The 13,754-nt window shown below is 55.3% G+C and overlaps 1 protein-coding gene across 2 annotated transcripts; it reads left to right on the top strand.

The window, feature by feature from the left end:
• On the top strand, window positions 1–13,490 carry MOB3A (MOB kinase activator 3A). 2 transcript variants are annotated; one of them, XM_058040662.1, is made up of 4 exons: window positions 1–88; window positions 9,796–10,300; window positions 12,091–12,293; window positions 13,115–13,490. In XM_058040662.1, the coding sequence occupies exons 2-4, from the start codon at window positions 9,883–9,885 to the stop codon at window positions 13,142–13,144; spliced, it is 651 nt and encodes a 216-aa protein (XP_057896645.1). In that variant the 5' UTR covers window positions 1–88; window positions 9,796–9,882; the 3' UTR covers window positions 13,145–13,490. The 2 variants fall into 2 exon arrangements, with proteins under 2 accessions (XP_057896645.1, XP_057896646.1); XM_058040663.1 differs by lacking the exon at window positions 1–88 and adding an exon at window positions 4,520–4,810.
• The last annotated feature ends 264 nt before the right edge of the window (window positions 13,491–13,754 follow it).

Here is a 13,754-nt window from a genome sequence, read left to right as displayed (position 1 = left end):
CGCGCGGGGCGTGCTGCGGCCCGCGGCGAGGGAGTGCTGCGGCCCGGGGAGCGGTGCGCGTCCGCCGGCGAGGGAGCGCGTCCGGCAGGTGCGGGGGCTGTGAGGGGCTCGGGGGTGTGGGGGGACACGGGAGAGGCTGTGAGGGCGGAGGGCCCTGCGGGACGGGCTCGGAGGGGCCTCCGGGGAAAAGGGGCCGGGAGGGGGCCGCGTGTCCCCAGCCCTGCCCACGTGTCCCCTCAGCCCCGGTGGCCGCGGTCCCCCGGCGGGGCCGGGCCGGGCTCTCCCCGGCCTTGGCGGGACAGGACGGGACCTGTTGAGCCGCAGCCACCGCATCCCCGCTCTGGGCGTTCGTGAGCTGTTTGTGTTTGCTTGAGCGGGGGCGATGGCGGCCGCGGCCCGGCCTGAGCCCCCTCAGGAGGGCCCGGAGCCCCCCGGGCGGGCAGGGCGGGGACCGGGGCACGGATCCGGGCAGGGATCCGGGTATGGATCAGGGTATGGATCTGCCTGTGCTGGCCCGGCCCGGAGGAGAAACCGCCTGCATGGGACGTCCCCTGGCTGCTGGGCACAGCCCCCTCCCTTCAGAGGGATCGGACCTGCTGCAGGATTCATGAGCAACCGGGAAATTCATAATGAGGAAAAAAAAAATACCGCAGAGAGTAAGGGGGTTGGTGGCACAACTGTGGAGTTACAGCTTTCAACTTCCCTATTTTATCCCACCTCTCCTTCTCGACTTTCTGCAGCCTAGCTGCTATAGCTAAAGGCATAGCCCTGAAGTGCCAACCTTTCAGTCTCTAAACTGGTCGGGGAATGGGGAATTTTCCATTTTTTTCAGGTCATGGTGAGCCACGGCTCAGCTGTCATGAGGGAGAACGTGTCAGGAGAACTTGAAAGCAAACTCTTGCTCTGCTTCTGTCTCTTGCTGCAGGCTCAGGAATCCTGATCTTACAGATCTGCCTCTGCTCTGATCTGGGCACAGTGAGCTCAGCTCCTTCAAAGAAACCTGTGTGAGAAGGACAGGCAAAAGGAAAGGGCAGGAAGTCCTCTGGAGGGAAAGGACAGGGGATCTGGAGTTGTCCAGTGTCCAGCACAGATGTTTGGGAAAAGCTTTTGTGTCAGTGCTACTGAAAGGCAGGATTCCCTCCTCTTAGAGCTTGGAGTGGCCACACTTTCTAGATTTCCATCCCTTTGTTAAAAGTCCCTTTCCGGACTGGAAATCTTCTGCCAAGCTGCATGGCAGGGAGGGATTTTGCTGGGAGATGTGAAACTTCCCCAGCCACCTGTTTATCACAGTCCCCAGGGCTTTGTCCTTGCTCTCTGCTTCCTTTCCCAACCTCAGGCTCACTTCCAGCTCCCTGTTTGTCACTGTCCCCTGCACTGTGTCTCCCATGTTTCAGATTCACTTTCTGTCTTAGTCACTTCCTGTGAGGTGAACCTGGGGTGAGCTTGTGAATCCTCAGAATCCCCAAAAAGAGGGAGAGCAGGGTGGGAATTCTTTCCAACCTGGAGCTGTTGGTTTGTAGCGAGGAGCTGAGCAGGGAGCTGGCTCCCTGTGCCTGGCTCACCTGGCAGCTCTGTTGTTCTGTCACCTGTGCCATCATCAGAGATGGAAATGGGCTCTCCCTTGTGCTTGGCCAAGGCTTGGGAAGCTCAGAGTAGACTCAGCATCCTGAGCAAAGTTGTCCTGCTTCTTTCAGCTGCCTCTGGAGCTGCTTCCTTGTCCACCTCTAACATGGCCCTTCTGCTGATGGGGTGAAAAGTTCTCCCACACTGGAATGGGGGGATTTAATCCCATTTTGGAGGTTGGGCTCTCCAGATCTCTGCTGTGCTTGGTCACTTCCTCCTCTGTGCGGGCCAGGGATCTCCATGGCCACTTAATGAAAGAGAAAATGTCCCATGTGAGTGGTGAAAGTATCTGGGGTCAGAGCACAGAGATTGCAAAACCTTTCCAGCCCTGTCCACAGGGCTGGGAAGGGAATTGCTTTCAATTTCTGAATTTTAATTTCTAGTAAGACAGGGAAGTATCTTCTGATTCTTGAGCCATAAATGCTGCTGTAAGTGGATCCAGAACCAGCTTTACTGGAGGTTTATCAGCTTATCTTTAGGAATATGTAATACCAGCTAATGCTGTCAATAAAGAGTGCACCTTAGGCTGCACCTTTATCCTCCTTTTTCCAGAGGCAGAGGTGTCCCTGGGGCCTGGTTTGCTCTGCTGCCTGCTTCCCTTGGAGCTGGTGGTGTGGTGGAGGTGCTGCTGCTCTGCTCCTGGTGTAATGGGGTGGGTTTTTGCAGAAGGGAGGGCAGAGGAAGGGATGGAGGCAGTGGAAGTCAGAAAAAAAAACTCCAGCAAAACAACAACATTTGCAAGTGGGCAAAGCCAGAGCAAAACAATCCATCACATCTGACAGCTCTGACTTCCTCCAGAAAACCTGGCTGAGCTCCCAAAGGGCTGCTGCTGGTGCTGGCTCAGAGTGAGTGAGACGAGGCCACCGTGGTGGTGCTGCAGACACTGCCATGTGTCACCCTGTGCTGCTCCAGGGAGCTCATGGGACAGAAGGTGAGCTGGAGCCACCCAGGCTGTGGCTGAGGTTGCAGCAGGAGCTGAGCTGGGCCTGTGGCTGCTCTGAAAGGCTCTGTATTTTCTGCAGGCCTCTCTTGGGGCTGTTGTCTGGCTGCCTTTGCTTCCTGCTCCCTTTCCTCTGCCTGTGTGATGTGGTTGGTGCTGAGGTGGTCTCCAGCTCCACGTCCGTGGGCTTGTTCTGTGCCTGGAGCTGTGCTGAGGGGTTGAGTTATTCCTGTATCTCCTGCCAGGGCAGGAGAGGCCTCGTGGGCCTCTGCTATCAGCAAGAAACAATCCTGCCATTCATCCCAACGTGTGACATGAGCATAGGGAAAAGGGATGTTTGTCCCTGGGATTATCCATGCTCTGGGAAAGGCTGGTTGTGTGGCCAGCTCGTGCTCCAGCTCAGCCCTGGGGTGTGATCCCACACTTCCTGGGATCCCAGCCCGCTGTTACAATGGTGCCATGGTCTTTTTATCATCCTAATGCAAATTTCATGCTCCAAACTGATGTTAGCTTTGACTTGGGTGGGGGCAGATCCCAAAGTTCGAGGAAGTGGAACTGCTGTGGGGCCAGAAATATCCGTGTCCACTGAGGACAGGACAGAGCCTGCACAAACAGGGAGAGGTGAGCAGCTCAGCTGGGACTTCATAAACACCACCCTGTAGTGGGGACAGCAAGAGGCTCCTGGAAAAGTGGGAGCTGCTTCTGCTGTTCCATCACTGGCTCTTCCCTGGGAATTCCTGTGGGTGCAGTTAACCTGTGCTGGAGTCGTGACCCAGCCTGTCGGCTTAGCCCAGCCCTGCAGAGCCACGGAGGATTAGCTCTGCCTCCACACGCAGCCCCAGCCCTGCAGGCTCCGTGGACACCTTCCAGCAGCTCTGCAGGGCTCTGACATTGCAGTGGCTGCAGCTGTCACGTAAGAGCAGCAGGGCTGGCCCTGAGTCAGTGACACCTGGGGCTCCGTGGGGCTCCCTGCAGTCACTGGGAGCAGTTGGGGATTGCAGCATCTGCTGCCTGACCTTTCCCTCTGGGCAGGGAAGCACGAGGGGACCTTTTGCAGAACTTACTTTCTCCTGTGGCTTCTCTCCCTCTGTGGCTGTGGGGAGGAAGGGCCAGGGGGACAAACCACGCTGGAAATTTGGGTTTCTTGCCTTCCCTCTCCCTTGCCAGGCTGGGTTTTCCAGCCTCCCCAGCACTCGCTGCCTCAGCATCCCTGTGCAGTGTGAGCAGTGTCACCCATGACATCCCTCCTGAATGTCAATCCTGATCTGGGAGCCAAGCAATAAACTCCCTGTTCATCCATCTGCCCGGGATGGATGCTGGTGTCTCACTGCTGGCTGACCTGGGCTCTGCTCCAAGCAGCAGCAGCATTCCCACCTGCAGCTCTTGGTGGGCTCTGCCAGAGCTCCCCTCACCTCGGGTGGGTCCTCTGCTATCCCAGATACTGCTTAATTTAACAGGGCTTTTCCCTTTATTCCATGAACTAACTCAACTTTGGAATGCTTGGCCTCGCAGGAGCAAAGGAGATGCCAGTTAAAGCCCAGAATAACTATTTTTGGCCTTTTATTATGCTTTTTTCTCATGCAAATAGCCTTGTCCTGCTCCTAAACCAACCTCTTCCCCTAAGCCACCCTGTTTCCAGGAAGGGCCTGGAGACGTGGGAAGTCCCAGGAGAGCTGTGCCATTTCTTACTCGGGAATTTCCAAATTGTGCAGCAGATTGGAATAGCGAGGCCTGGGGGTGGCTGGCAACAGGCAGAACCTTCTTAAAGCTGACTCTGGTGAAAGACAAAAGGCTCTTTGTTTGCCCAAACCTTGGGAATTCAGCATTTCCAGTGTGCCCTGTTCAGATTTGCTTGCGAAGGCTGCTGCTAAAAGAAAAACGTGGATGTTGTCGTGCAGAGCAGCAGAATGAAGTGGGGTTGGGGGTGCAGCTGGGCTGGGTCGAGCTGCTCCTTTTCCAGAAACTTCTGGGCAGCCTCAGCTGCAGGGGCTGAGCAGGGAAGGCAACGAAGGGAACAGCTCAGCTCTGCTGCAGCAGCATGGAGTGATCTGCAGGAGGAAAGGCAGAGCCTGCAGAGGGGAAGGATTAATTTTGGGAAAACATTGGCAGCTCCCGGGGCCGGGAGGCTGGAGGCAGTGCCAGACAGGAAGCGGCTGACGTGGAAGTGCCGGCTGGCCGGGGTTATGAATGGCCAGAGGTGCCTCCAGCCACCCCGAGCCCTCTGAGCCCTGCCCTGCCCTGCCCGAGGTAAGCACGGGGCAGCCTTTGCTCCTCTTATCACAGATCCATTGAAAGAGCAGCTGGGAGTCTCGTCCCAGGAAGAGAAGCCCTGGGTTGTTGCCAGACTGGCTCTGGAGGCGCAGGAACTGGCTGCCATTAGTGTGGTGTGGCTGCCAGGATTGTTCTGCTCCCTGCTCTCTGGAGTGAAATCTCTCCTTTGATGGAGCAAACCAGGATCGTCCTGTCCTGAGACACTGAGCTGGTGCACAGTGGCCATGGGAGGGGATTTGGGAAAGGAGGAGGGGGTGGAATTGTGGAAAAAATGTGCGTGTGCTCCCTCTTGGCTGTTTTGTGCAAGCTGCCTATTTGAAGCTGCTTTTCCTCTGTAAATTCAAGATTTTACTTTAAATGCTCATTGCATGCAAAATACCTTTATCAGGGCTGCTTTATCAGTCGGGGCGGGGGGGGGTTGTGTCCTGTGTTGGGAACTCTGGCCTGACATTGAGGGCCCTGGGAATGGCTCAGGGGAAGCAGGATCGTGGTTCTCCTCTCCTGGGGATCTCTGGGGACACAGTGGCTGTCACAGGCTGCCCACCCAAGGGTTACAGGCGATGCTAGGACAGCAGCCTGGCTTCCCGGACAGGAAAGTGGACAATCCCTGATCTGAGGAGCTGCCTGGCTGTGCTGAAGGGCTGTTCCAGCAGAGGCAGCAGGATGTGGCCGGCCCAGCGCTGGGGTTATGGAGGAGGGAGAGGGAGGCGGCCTCGTGTCTGACCCCTCCCCAGCCGCGGAGCCGCCGGGCTGTGCCGCCCATGGAACCAACAGGGAGGTTTCTTCCCTTCTTTTGAAAAAGGAAGCTTGGACTCAGCGCCTGCCAGTGCTACAGAGAGTGCAGAGCAGGGCTGAACCCTCTGCAGGAGCGACTGCTGAGGCCAGGAGCACAGGTGGGAGCTTGCTCACTGCTGCCTTGCTGGTTTTCCTGGCTGTTGTTAAACCCCTGTGCAGTGTTGGCAGCAGAGGGGAGCAAGGAGTGCTGCTGGGGCTGGCACTGATGGAGCAGTCATGGGACTCCTGGAGTCCTTTTTGGGCCGTTCTGCCTCTGTCGGGAACTCTGCTGGCTCCTGGAAAACCTCGGGATGGCTCAGCAGGGTGCAGGGGGAGGCAGTTTCCTGGTGTTTTGGAGGAGCTGACTCTTCCCTTTTCCAGACTCTCAGCTGCTTTTGCAAGTGACCAAGAGTTGGGAAGCTGCTGCCTGGGCTTCCTTCCTCTGCCCAGAGCCTGCTGTTAGACCAAGGCAGCTCCTCGTGATCCTGGTGAGGGAGGAGGAGGAATGGCAACAGCCCTGGCAGCAAAACCAGCCCAGCACTGGAGCTGCACAAGCAGGGAGTCAGAGAAAAGGAGGAAAAGGAGCTTTTGGGATGGGAGGGGAGGGGAAGGGAGGGCCAGGCCTTGAGCCCCCTGGGCAGGCAGGTCCAGCCCAGCAGGGGCTGCTCCTCCGTGTCCTTGGGATAAGCTGGAGGTGTGTTTGTGCCCTGGGCAGCCCACGGGGGTCAGGGCTCTGATCCTGAGCGCTGGCCAAGGTCCTCTCAGAGCACCAGTGACGTCTGCTGTGATCTTGGCTGGCTCAAAGGAGGAGGCAACAAAATGTACTGAGGTGGTTTGTTTAGGGGGGGAGTGGTTTTTCCCCCCACCTTTAAAGCTTGCAGATAGCATCCAGGTGCTTTGCATGTCCCATTTCCCAATTGTCTCTAACCTTTCCTTTCCCTCGTGTGCGGGGGCGGTGTCAGCTGTGACTCCTGCCTGTGGAAGTAGGTGTTGTACAGATGATATCATCTCTGAGCAATGTCAGGGATGCTTTGGTCTCTGTGCCTCTTTATTTTTATTTTTTTCCTAGAGCTAAATGTTTCTTTTAGCTCATTGCAGTCAGAGACCATAATTAAATAGGCTGCATCTGCTTGATGTCTCAGCTACTCATTTTGCTAATGCTTCACACAGATGCTGAATCGTCTGAGAGACAATTGCTCTGTGTTGAGCTCCCCAGTTCTCAGGGATGATGTCTCCATAGGATCAGGGATTTGTTTGTAGGACAAGTACTGCCTCAACACCGAGTAACCTGCCCTGCACAGAGACCCTGACCAATATGGGGGCTGGACAAGTGACAAGAGCAAGTGTCAGATCCTGCCCTGGGATGGGGCAGCCCTGGGTGCAGGGGCAGACTGGGGATGAGAGGCTGGAGAGCAGCGCCCTGGGAAGGGCCCTGGGGGTCCTGGTCAGTGCAAGTTGGATCTGAGTCACTGCTGGGTCCTGGCAGCCCCAAGGGCCACCCTGTGCTGGGGGCACCAGGCCCAGGGAGGGATTGTCCCACTCTGCTCTGCCCTGGGGCAGCCTCAGCTCCAGTGCTGGGGGCACTCTGGGCACCACGAGATCAGAAGGACCCAGAGCTGTTGGAGAGTGCCCAGAGGAGGGACACGGAGCTGGGGAAGGGCTGAGGAGCAGCTGAGGGCACTTGGCTCGTTCAGCTGCAGCCCAGGAGACTGAGGGGAGGCTCCTCGGGGGCTGCAGCTCCTCCCCAGGGCAGGCACAGGGGCAGGGGCTGAGCTCTGCTCTGGCACAGGGACAGGAGCCCAGCAAGGGCTGCAGCTGTGCCAGGCCTTGGCATGGAGCTCAGGGCAAGGTTCTGCCCCCCGAGGCTGCTGGGCACTGCCCAGGCTGCCCAGGGAATGGTGCCAAGGCTGCCAGAGCTGCAGGAGCTCCCAGGGCTGCTCAGGGTGGGGGTGTTGGGGTGGCTGTGCAGGGACAGGGGCTGCACTGATCATCCCTGAGGGTCCCTTCCCACTCAGAATATTCTGGAATTCTGTGAAAAGTCTCTCCATCCCACTCATATGAGGAAAATGGTTGGTGTTTGTTTCTTGATGTGTGTTGCCAAAGCCAGGGGATGTTTGTTTTCACCCTGAGGTTTTACATCCACATCCATGGCAGCCCTGCAGAGCAGATCCTCCAGAAAAGAAGCAGGGATGGAGTCACTGCTGGGGGTGCTGCTGCTGCTGCTTTGTGGTTTCTTGTGTGAGAGGATGTGTTTTCCTCCATCTCCAGCACAGGGAACTCATCACAGGAGCTTCCCTGGAGTTTCTGCTGGGAGCAGCAGCAGCCTCAGCACCTGCTGCCCACATTGCTGCTTCTGTGGGGGCCCTGCCTCTGTTTGGGGGTGGGCGCAGTCCCTGGAGCTTCCTGCTCTGCCACAGGATGTGGCCAGGCTGTGACACAGCTCCTGCTAACCAGCCCTGCTCAGCTGTCTCCCCACACCCTTCACTGCTTCCTCTGCCACGTCTGGGGCTGGATCACGCTCCAAAGGACACATCTGCCAGGGGGCTGTGCTGGGTTTGCCTCCCCTGAGGTGGCTCACGGGGTCACAGCAGCTGTTTTGGCAGCAGGAGGCCGGGTTGGATGGGGCTTGGAGCAGCCTGATCTAGTGGAGGGTGTCCCTGCACACCAAAGGTGTCCCTGCCCACCAAAGGTGTCCCTGCCCATGGCAGCTGGATGTTCTTTGAGGTTCCTTCCAATCTAAACCATTCCATGATGACATATCTGCTCTGGATTCACCTCTCAGCCCACATTAAATTGCTTTTAGGGTTTCTCCCAACACATCACAGCCCATGTTGGGGTTTGGATCTCTCAGCTCCTGCATGGAAGAGGTTACTGAGCCCATTCCCGCAGGAAATGTTGAGCCTGTTCTTAGTGAGGTGAACTGGAGTGGTTTGGGGTTTCTTCCTCACTGTAATTAAATAAGGAAACAAGAGGCCTTGGCTTTAAAGCTTTTTAATCTTTCTTCAGAGAAGAACTGCTGATTAGCACTGCAGCATCTGTTGGAGATGGGCTCGATTGCAGCCATGGTAGTCATGACCTTGAGTTTGGGATGTGCTTGCCAGCATTGGAGGACACTGTTTACCTATTGGAGCAACACTCATGTCAATCTGAGGCCTCGTGTAAATCTAAGTAGATTCTGTTTGGGGAAAGGGGTTTTTTTTGCCTCCTTGCTTATGAAATTATGGAAACTTATTTATGCTATTTAAGGCATCAGCTTAATTTCTATTACTTTATTCATTTCTCTGTCCAGCACATGTAAAATAATATTTTTGGTACACAAAGCTTTCTGCCATAAGCTTTCATCAAAGAGCAGCCTGGCACAAATTCTGTGAGGGGCTGGATGTGGGAACAAAGGAGGTATAATTAGCTACAGATAAACAGAGATGTGTTTCTTGTCAGCATCCCTTCAGATCTCAACTTGTGTCTCACCCTTAAAGCTGATTTTCTACAGTCTGGAAGAGGAAGATGAGCTTCCCCTCATCTTCCAGTTTTCAACTTGTAAACACAGCTAAACTGAAGTGGGAAATATGTTTATGGTCTGTGTGCACCTGCAGAAGAGGCTGTGGCTGCTCTCAGGGCTGGTGTTATTTCAGGATATTTGCTTTCCGGGTGCCTGAGCTGTGACTTCTTCTTCTCTTTGCCCTCCACCCCTTGGTTCCTGTCTCTCACTTTCAGTGGCTTGGTGGGGGCTGTCTGGCAGCAGCTCTGAGCTGTCTTGTGGGCTGGCATGACCTGGCCTGGCCTTGTTCCAAAGGGGGGATGCAGAGGGAAAATGGGATCTGGGTGAAACCTGCTGATTTTACCCTTCTTTGTCAGTGCATGGCAGCCAAGCAGGTGGTGGCATTTCTAAGCCTTGGGGTGCAGATGTGGCACTGTCAGGGTGAGTGGCAGCCCCATCCCGTGGCTGTGGGGCTGTTCCCTCATTCCCACATGGAACAGCTCAGGCGGTGACTCTGTCCAGCCCAGGCCACCCCTCCAGCTGGGAATGAAGGGAAGGGGGAGGATGGAAAGCTGCCGTGGGCTCCCCCCCTTCTCAGATGTGGGGCGAGGGCCCAGATGGCATCCCAGATCTCTTCCTATGGGATTTACACGAGGTTTCCTGTGGAGAAAGCTGCTCCTAATCGCTGCCCTTCTGTGCTGTGTTGCAGATCAGGACCAGATGAGCAGAGGGAGGTTCCTGTGAAGATCAGAGGCCGTCACCGCTGCGGGCCTGCAGGACACACCAGAGGAGGAAAATGTCGCACGCTCTGAAGCAAGTGTTCAACAAGGACAAAACCTTCCGGCCCAAGCGCAAGTTCGAGCCGGGCACTCAGCGCTTCGAGCTGCACAAGAAGGCCCAGGCCTCGCTCAACGCCGGCCTGGACTTGAAGGTGGCCGTGCAGCTGCCGCCGGGCGAGGAGCAGAACGACTGGGTGGCCGTGCACGTCGTGGACTTCTTCAACCGCATCAACCTCATCTACGGCACCATCAGTGACTATTGCACGGAGCAGTCCTGCCCCGTCATGTCGGGGGGGCCCAAGTACGAGTACAGGTGGCAGGACGAGCACAAGTACCGCAAACCCACGGCCCTGTCGGCGCCCCAGTACATGAACCTGCTCATGGACTGGATCGAGGTGCAGATCAACAACGAGGACATCTTCCCCACCAACGTCGGTGAGTTGGGGTCCCAGCTGGGGCTGGAGGGAGGGAGGGCTGTGGAGCCTTCTTGTGGAGTCCTGTTGCTGTTCCAGGAGATGCTGCAGCACAGCAGAGCTGTTTCCAGTGTGCAGTGAGCTCTTCTGCAGTGCTGGAATACCCAGATCCCACTGGGATCACAGATACCTCAAGTATCCATACTTCAATACTTCCAGTGAAACAGGAGGGGTGTGGATCCTTCTTGTGGAGTCCCGTTGCTGTTCCAGGAGATGCTGCAGCACAGCAGAGCTGTTTCCAATGTGCAGTGAGCTCTTCTGCAGTGCTGGAATACCCAGATCCCACTGGGATCACAGATACCTCGAGTATCCGTACCTCAGTACTTCCAGTGAAACAGGAGGCTGCCCTTGGAGCACTCAGTCAGTCTCTGAGTGGCTCATGCTGGATGCAGGATGCTCTCTGGGAGCTGCTGGCCAGCCCAGCTCTGAGGCACAGCTCTGTGTCACCTGGTGATGGTGTCACCTGCCATAATCACCCCCTCTGTTATTAGAGGCTGCCTCTGCCCCTGCTGAGGGGTGGGATGCTGGCACAGGCCTGGAGGGAAGGGCCACGTTTCATCTACTGCCAGGAATTTGGCCTAAGACACCTCAATCTCCATATCCAAAGGCAGCTTTGGGACAGAGATTGCTGGGTTTTATTTTGTGATGAAGATGGAAGAATTTAGTCTCTAAGTTATCAGGTAAATACAACTGAGCCTATGCAGAGCTTCTGTCTCCTGGGATGGAGGAGATGAGGTGCAGCAGAGCTCCCTCCCTCCCTCCTGCCCTGGTGTTTTTCCCTTTGGAGCTCTGATGGGATGCAGTTGGTCCCTATTTGGGGCACATCTGCCACTTGAGCATCCACAGGGATCCTCCACTGTGCCAAAATGCTGCTTAAACCTGGTGTGAAGTGGGCAGAGAGGGGAGGGGGCCATAAACAGCCAGTTTTGAGCGAGCTGCAGCACCAATCCCTCCCCAGCCATTCTTCTCACGCTGCACAGGCTCTGCTGCAGCTCTCTGGGGACCTCACTGGGGGTGTTGGTTCTGTTCTGGGCTGCAGGACGAGCTGCTGACAGCACGAGGGTTGTGGTTTGGGGTTTTTGAGTTGTTTCTGTCTTCAGCTCAGCTTTAACCAGGTCCCTCAATGCTGACTGAAATGCTGCAGCTGTGGCAGAGCAAGGAAAGGGTTGAACTCGTCCTTGTTCCTCCAGAAACAGTGTGAACTTTACACCCTGATATCCCATGGAGGCTGCATGGCCACACTGCTCTGCTGCAGGGGCCCAGCCAAACAGTCCTGGAGCCTTCAAAGAGAACCTAAACAGCTTTAATTTTTAACCAAAGAGCTAAAGATGTACCAAAACAAGGAATAACTGTGGGGACTTAACAGCCCTTTCCTTTGGGAAGTTGCTCGGTTGTATCTGGTGTTTTGCACTGTTTATATAAATACATCAAGCAGGAGTAGAAGAAACTCTTGTCTGACTGAAACAACTGCTGGGAATGTGGGCTCTGCTTTCAGTCACAGCAGTGCATCACTCTGTCACTTAAAAAAAATCTGTGCTTTGAAAAATGTGTTTCCCTTCCCAAAGGAAGGGGAAAAGGAGTCAAGAGCTGGAAATTACCAGGGACAGAACTTTTGCCTCAATCTGTCCATTTTACCAATTTATTATTATACCAATTTCCATCAATCTGTCCATTTTACCAATTTATTTTAGCCCTAAGCAGGCAGCTTTAATTTGACTGAAGTTTTTTCATGGCCACTCTTCCCCTCCCAAGGTACTCCCTTCCCCAAGAACTTCCTCCCAGTGGTGAAGAAGATTCTGTCCAGGCTTTTCCGGGTGTTTGTCCACGTCTACATCCACCACTTCGACAGGATCACCCAGATGGGCTCCGAGGCCCACGTGAACACCTGCTACAAGCACTTTTACTACTTTGTGAAAGAGTTCAATCTCATAGACACCAAGGAGCTGGAGCCCCTGGTGAGTGTCTGGGGGGGCTCTCAGGGTCTGTGCACAGGGCTGGGGGAGTCACAGAGGGCTCTGGAACCTTCTCAGGAGGCCCCACCTCAAATCCTGGGGTCAGTTTTGGGCCCCTCACTCCAATAAAGACATTGAGGGGCTGGGGCATGTCCAGAGATGGGAACAGAGCTGGGGAAGGGTCTGGAGCAACTGAGGGAGCTGGGGATGGCTTAGCCTGGAGAAAAGGAGGCTCAGGGGGGACCTTGTGGCTCTGCACAACTCCTGACAGGAGGGGACAGCCAGGGGGATCAGTCTTGTCCCAGTGACAGGACAGGAGGAAACTCTCAAGCTGTGCCAGTGGAGGTTTATATTGGATTTAAAGGAAAATTTCTTCACTGAAGGGGTGGGACAGGCATTGGAAAGGTCTGCCCAGGGCAGTGTTGGAGACATCATCCCTAGAAAAAACATGTGGCTGTGACACTTGGGGACATGGTTTAGTGGTGCCACAGCAGTGGTGGGGTAATGGTTGGACTTGATGGTCTTGGGAGTCTTTCCAACCTTTAAGGATTCCATGATTCCCTTCTAAAGCTGGTTGTCCAAATTCAGGCCTTGCAGTGTAAGTGTCAGGAACCTGGGAGTCAGGATGTGACTGGGATGTGCTGGGAATGGTGGGGGGAACACAGCCCTGCCCAAACTGGAGCTGTGGGCAGCAGGGTCACCCCCAGCTGTCAGTACCCAACAGGAGTGATACTGACAGCTAAACAAGGAGGTTTTATCTACAACCTCACCTGGGAGCCTGCATCCTCCTTCACAGTCCCTTGTGTTGTCTGTGCCTTTCCCAGAAGGAAATGACCTCCAGGATGTGCCACTGAGCTCAGACCCTCCTGCTCCCACCTCGGCACCTCCTCGAGGACTCCGAGCCCCAGCCCCAGACTGGAGAGGTGATTCAAGGGGAGAACAGAGACGTTTTGTTGAAGAAATTATATATTTTTAATGAGTTTCAATGTAAAACTGTGATACTGCAGGAATATTTTTTTAAAGATGCTCTAGATTAACTAATTTTTATAGTAATTTCTATAAAAAAAGAAAGAAAATATTTTGTGGGCCACTTGATGGGAATGTTGGCTCTCGGAGCGGGGAAGAGCTGCCTGAGCTGCCTCCTCTGTGTGCCCTGAGTGAGCTGAGCCAGACACTGCATACAGAGCTGTGTCATGGGGCTGGTGCTGCCATGGAAGCAGTGCCTCCCTTGGGATCCACATTTCCCACCCCTGGAGGCAGGGAACAGGACTGGTGTACATGGATCCCCAGCACCTCTTCCACTGGCTGTGACTCTGGGTCTGGGGCAGAGCTGCTCTGTGCCCACCTGTCCCCAAGGCCTGGCTCTCCTGTGCTCCCTCTGAGTGAGCTGGGACTGGGCTTCATCCCATGGCTGCCACAGCTGGGGCTGCTGCTGTTGGACTGGAAATGTGCCCTCGTGTGTCA

Source organism: Melospiza georgiana, chromosome 26, assembly GCF_028018845.1.
Source record: "Melospiza georgiana isolate bMelGeo1 chromosome 26, bMelGeo1.pri, whole genome shotgun sequence".
In the NCBI taxonomy this organism is placed as follows: Eukaryota; Metazoa; Chordata; class Aves; order Passeriformes; family Passerellidae; genus Melospiza; species Melospiza georgiana.
The sequence above is the reverse complement of the archived record's forward strand: the minus strand, read 5'-3'. Positions and strand labels throughout refer to the sequence as shown.